The sequence below is a fragment of the Condylostylus longicornis genome, unplaced genomic scaffold (genome assembly GCF_029603195.1).
Source record: "Condylostylus longicornis isolate FDR11 unplaced genomic scaffold, ASM2960319v2 ptg000017l, whole genome shotgun sequence".
Classification (NCBI taxonomy): domain Eukaryota; kingdom Metazoa; phylum Arthropoda; class Insecta; order Diptera; family Dolichopodidae; genus Condylostylus; species Condylostylus longicornis.
The window spans coordinates 243,985-250,432 of NW_026577986.1; the positions used below are offsets into that span (position 1 = coordinate 243,985).

Below are 6,448 nucleotides of genomic sequence, written 5' to 3' on the forward strand. Positions count from 1 at the left end.
TTAAACTGAACATTTTATTATTAAATTACACGACGACATCTGTTAGTGTAGTTGTTCGTATAGAAAAAGAGCAAAAAAAAAAGAAGAAGAAGAAAAATTTAAACTTTTTTTTATATCAACTTTTTAGTTTTACTGGTTGTGACGATTTTTATTATTTTTCTTCTACTCTTTTTTATTTTTCTTGTTTGTTTTTTTTTTTTTTTTGTTGTCGTCGTATTTTTATTTATATTATGAATTAAAGGTATGAAAATTTAAAAAGAGTATAAAAGCGAGTAACTGACCATACTCAGCATCCAGTTAAAGTTTTTGAACCTGAACGATTCTTATCCTTAGGTAGTTTTTTTTTTTTAAATTTTTTTGTTTTTAATTTTATTTTTTTTATTAAATAAGGATTAAGTTAAATATAATTTTTAATTTTGAAAAAAAAAAATAAGAAAAAAATTTATGTGTATAAAATAAAACAAAAAAATCCTTAAAAGGATATTTATTTGAATTCATTGAATGGATTATAAAATTTTTAATAATATGAAAGTGAATTTAAAAAAAAAAATAAACTATAAAAATTAATTTAATTTTGTTCTCTATTTTATAGTAAATTAGTTTGTTGTTATTTATCTTTTATTTAATAAATATTTTTTTAATTTTTTCTTTCATTAAAACAGAATATAAGCGAGTGAAATTTAAATAGAAAACCAAATAGAAAAAAAAACACACATTTCAACATTTAAAATTTACATTAAATTTAATAAAAATGAAAATCTTTGTGAGTATTTTTTATAAATTTAAAATAATTTTAATCAAAATTTTTTATTTAAAAATTAAATATATTATAGTAAATATGGAAATATTATGAAATCAATTAAAGAAAATTGAAATTTTATTAATTTTTAAATGTTATTAATGATAGTGAAAATAAATATTGAAGTTAAGGATAAAAATGTTATCAAATGTTGAATATTAACTGAGGTTTCCTCATTGAGCCTTGTTGCATTTCAATTGAACTTACATAATATGGTGTTAAAAATATTATTGAAATTTTTTATAATTATTCAAAATTATCTTGAATTTTTATTATTAAACTGAATTGTTAAATATTACAAATCAAAATAAATTGCATTTGCTCAAGTACACAAAAAAACAAATTTCATTAGTTTGCCGCGAACTATGCAATTTTAAAGCATTATCGAAAAATTATAATAAACAAGAACTTTCCATTAAATTTAATAAAAATTCCTATTCCTCTTTAATTTATTTTCTAAATTTTTCTTTTCTGCATAATAATTAAATAACTCATATTAAACTTAGAATTTTATATTCAAAAGAACGCTAATCGCGGTATTTTTACTTAAAGGTCGAAACAAATTAAGCTAGGCGACAAGTTAGAACGAAAATATTTAAAAACAATTTTTCTAATTTACATAATTCTATTGCCAAATTCAAAATTATTATTTCAGAGGTAAATTACAAAAATATCATTTTTTCTCTCTTTTTACGGAAATCCATATTATATGCAACATATTATTGAATAACCCAATTAAAGTAATTAAAACAATTTATGAATTGATACAGAAAAAAAAAAACATAAAATTTCCAAAGAGAAAAAAAAAAGAAATGTTGATTTCCTTGTAGCCAAGATTATGAATATGAAAAATTTTTTATTAACAATAATTTTAAATTTTTCCTATGCAAAATATTTTTATTGACATAGCACAATTTATTTAATTAAAAAAATAAAACTAGCATTTTAATTGACATTGTCGAAAATATTTTACTCCCATCCTTAAACCACAATAATCCAATTCCTCATTAAAAAAGAGAATATCAAATTTTCATGGAAATTTTTTATTAGTTCTGAGTAATTGTATATTGAGAGTTTTAATATGCCTATAATTTACAATACAGCATAGCTTTCAATCCATTTATTGAATAAGAACAAATGCTTTTTTTAGAGAAAATTTTCATTTACAAACAGTAATTCTTAATTTAAGTAAATAAAATAATTACGAAGAGTGATTACATAATTTTATGCATGTAATTCAAGAATAAGAATTGCACGTATTAAGCATGTTTATATAAAAAAATGTGTGTACTAAGTTAACATTAGTTTGACTAAGTAAAACAAAGAGAATTTAAAACATCGGATTTGCAATTCTTTGAAATTTTTCTCTTTTACGAAAATTAGTTTAATTCTTTTAAACGAAAAGACCTTCTTTGTCTATAACATACTATAATTAATTGTTTGCACGCATCAGCAAATATTCAATCAATTCTAACATTTTTATAAGTATGTTAAACAAATTAAATGTACATTGTTACATATACAAAAATTATGTAATGCAATGTAGATTTCCTCAGCATTTCCTCATTAATGGCATTTTATAAAATCAATGGTGCACCTTATGTACTTGTATACCTTTGTTTTTAAAATTAAAGAAAAATTTTAATTATTGCAGTAGATTTATGTATATGCTTCATTAATTGCAATATTATACGGAGAATTTTTTACTAAGAATAACACTATTTGAAATACAAAGAACTTTAACAAATTCGCATTACTTAAGCAACCATTGAAAGAATATGTTTTTCAAAATCGTTTAAATTATCCTTGTACATACTTCAAATTTCACTTATGGAGATAATTTAATTTTGAAAACAGTAGCTCTTAAATTTTGCTCTTCTCTACTGAACTCTGTCACTCTCTTCTATTATGACAGTAAATCTCACACGAACGGTGGCGTCATTAAGAAAATTTAATTTGACTTTAAATCTTTACTTTCAGAGTTCCAACAATTATTAAGTTAATATTAAAAATATTAACAAGATTCATAGTAACTTTGAATAGAAATACAAATGAAATTGACTCTTAATTTATATGAAAATATTCAAATATCCCAAGGATATTTACAAAATGCAACAAGGATATATGCAAAAGCTTTTAATCATATAAGGTTTTCAAAAATATTTTTATTTCTTCGCAATACAAATTTAAAGTATCGAAAAATGATTATAGAAAGCTTCATGATATCGGAAAACAAAACATCATGAAATTATATACGGAACGTGATCGGAGGTCTTAATGGACACATAACGTGTTCAAAATAAAATGAAAAATAACTTTATGAATTTTGTATTTATTTTGCAATCAGAAATACAAACAATTAACAACGTGTTCAGCATTTCTTCGTTGTCTTCTACCTTTTTTTGTATTTCTTCTTGAATTTCTTTGAATTTTTATTTTTTTTCACATTTATTTTCACTTTCATTAAACAACAATTTATATTCGATTTTAAATATTCGATTTGATTTTCTTGATTTGTCAATTTTATATTAGTGCATGTGTTGAAAATATGGCGGATGACTAACAGTCACATTTTTCTAAATGAAAATATTGAAATTTTAAATTTTTCAATTAATTTATTTAAAAATTTTAAAATATTTTTTATTTTTTCCAATTTAGCTAATCATATCAGCATTTCTGCTTGTATCAGCATTAGCAGCCGATGAAAAAACAAAGAAAAAAGCTATACCATTAGAAAAAAAATTAGATAAAAGAGGTCTTCTCAATTTAGGTTATGGTTATGGTATCAACGGTTTAGACGTTGGTTATTTAGGACATAGTGATCATGGTTTACATGGTGGTTTAGTTTTTGAACATGGTGGTGCAGGTTTAGATGGCTTACATGGTTATGGTGTTAGTGCACCAGGTATTTATTTAGGTGAACATACAGATATACAAAAAACAGTTACAGTATTAAAAGGTGTCCCAGTACCATATCCAGTTGAGAAACATATACCATATGCAGTTGAAAGACCAGTACCATATCCAGTTAAAGTGCCAGTACCACAACCCTATGAAGTTGTAAAACATGTACCAGTACATGTTAAAGAATATGTAAAAGTACCAGTACATGTACCACAACCATATCCAGTTGAAAAGAAAATCCCATATCCAGTACATGTGCCAGTTGATCGTCCATACCCAGTTAAAGTACTTGTGCCACAGCCATATCCAGTTGAAAAACATATTCCATATCCAGTTAAAGTACCAGTACCACAACCTTATGCTGTCGAAAGACCAGTACCAGTACCAGTTAAAGTAGCTGTACCTGTACCAGCACCATATCCAGTTGAAAAGAAAGTACCATATCCTGTACATGTACCAGTTGATCGCCCATATCCAGTACATGTTCCAGCACCATATGCTGTTCCAGTAGAAAAACCAGTACCATATGTTGTCGAAAAACCAGTACATTATCCAGTTAAAGTACCTGTTGATCGTCCAGTACCAGTTGCTGTTGAACGACCATATCCAGTACCAGTTAAAGTACCAATTCCTCAACCATATGCTGTTGAAAAACCAGTACCATATGTTGTTGATAGACCAGTAGCAGTACCAGTAAAAGTAGCAATTGATCGCCCATATCCAGTTGCTGTTGAAAAACCAGTTCCAGTTCATGTAGAAACACCAGTTGCTGTACCAGTACCAGTTAAGGTACCATATGTAGTTGATGGTCACCATCATCATAGTCATGCATATGCATCATATAGTGGCTTCGGTCACGGTCATGATTATCATTACCATCATTAAAAATGACAAACATTCGTTTGTTTTTTTTTTAAATATATTATAATTGTTACAACAACAAAAAAGAGTCTCCCATCAAATAATTTGTAATTTATAATTGGCGAAAAAAAATGACAAGAAAATTTAACAAAAAAAAAAAAAAACAATATGCGCACTGACATCTTTAAATATTTACTTATATTTTTTTTCATAAGAAGAATACGAACTAAAATGAAAAAAAACAAAACGAACGTTTTAAAAAATCATGAATTTCGACTTAGGATTATTAGTGAATTTAATAGAATCTCTGGCCGTAGGTTTAAGAATTACATTTTCATTTTTATTTCTTTTATATATTTTATTCATATACGTAACTATATGTATGTGTATATGTAGATCAATTTATAGATTTTCATAAAATTACCACAAAAATGCGTTGACATTTCTGAAGGGATTACAAAATTTTTATATTTATTTCTGCACAATAACAGTTGCTTATTTTATATGAATAGTAAAAAAGGTTTTTCACATCTCAAAATTTTGAAAAACATTTTAAAAAAAAAATTTATTTTTTTCTTCTTTTATTTTATTTCTTCACAGGACTTCAAAGTAGCTGTGGGATATTAAATAAATTTAAAATTAAGTAATTACAAACAAAAAAAATAACAAGAAAACATTGCAGTATTCCGGGATGTGTTACTTTTTTTCTTGAAATAAAGAAAGGCAATTAGAAATTAATATAAATAGAATTAGAAATAATTTAATAAATATTTTGGATCCATCAATTTAAGCAGAAAATTAAGGGGAACGCAATTTTTTTCTACTATATAAAAGATTTGAAAAAAAAAGAGTATAAACATACAATAACATTTTCATTTACGCGTACATTAAGATAATTTGGTGCCCTCTTCATTATTACATGTCACGTCACTGATAAAAAAAAATTACAAGACGGATTGTGTCACATTCTTAGGTAATAAATTATTTTACTCTTTTACAATAGTTCTCAATTTCATATAGATTTACTATTTCCTAATTTAAATTGGAAAATTTATTCTTGAATTCCCCTAAATAATCAATTAAACAGTTTTTCAAAATTTATTTTATGATTTTTGTTATTCACTTCTCTCTTTTATTGTTCAATGTTAGTATAACTTCTCTGTCATTAAAATACGAATTAAGATTAGAAAAGTTGCGGTATTTTTTTGTCTCTCATCATAATTGCTCTGGAGTAAATTTTTCAAATTTAAATTAGAAGACATTTTGCGTATTGTTTTGTAAAATCTTTTAATTTGAAAGAGAGAATCTCAAAAGTGATATTTTCGAATTCTTCTAAATAATTTAGGATAATTTTTTATTTTTTTTAAATATTTACAATTAAAATGAAGTTTTGTTGTAAATTGACCTGTTCAAGAACACTGCCTTTTTTTTCTAATTATAAAAATAGAAAAAATTAAAAATAAAATACTCTTTAAATTTTGTATTTTTTAATTGTTGACACTAGTTTTTTTTTTTAAATTTCTATTTAGCTATATTTCTATAAAAATATTTGTATATAATTGTATTAAATATAATTATTATTAATAAATGTATAAAAAAAAATTAATAATTTTAAGCAATACTTGTTTCTGTAAATAAAAATATTTTTTTAAAAAGAAGAGAAAAATCAAATGAAAATCATAGTTTTTTTTTAACTTTAATTTTGAAATTTGTGGTTTCAAGGTTGAAAAAAAAAATTAGGCATAAAAAATAAAACAAGAATTACGGGAAAATTTATAAATGTATTCCAATTTATAACAAGAAAGGTACGAGATACGGGAAAGATTACAAACTACTGATGAAATTAAAACAGATGCTTAAGTTATCACAATATTTTTAAAATTT

At 24.1% G+C, this 6,448-nt stretch overlaps 1 protein-coding gene across 2 annotated transcripts; it reads left to right on the forward strand.

Annotated features, from left to right (window-relative positions):
- The first annotated feature begins 276 nt into the window (after positions 1-276).
- On the forward strand, positions 277-5,399 carry LOC129606068 (uncharacterized). Of its 2 annotated transcripts, XM_055516153.1 has the most exons (4): positions 277-333; positions 663-763; positions 3,458-4,492; positions 5,165-5,399. In XM_055516153.1, the coding sequence occupies exons 2-4, from the start codon at positions 752-754 to the stop codon at positions 5,189-5,191; spliced, it is 1,074 nt and encodes a 357-aa protein (XP_055372128.1). In that variant the 5' UTR covers positions 277-333; positions 663-751; the 3' UTR covers positions 5,192-5,399. The 2 variants fall into 2 exon arrangements, with proteins under 2 accessions (XP_055372128.1, XP_055372126.1); XM_055516151.1 differs by having other exon boundaries at positions 3,458-5,399.
- Positions 5,400-6,448: the final 1,049 nt, after the last annotated feature.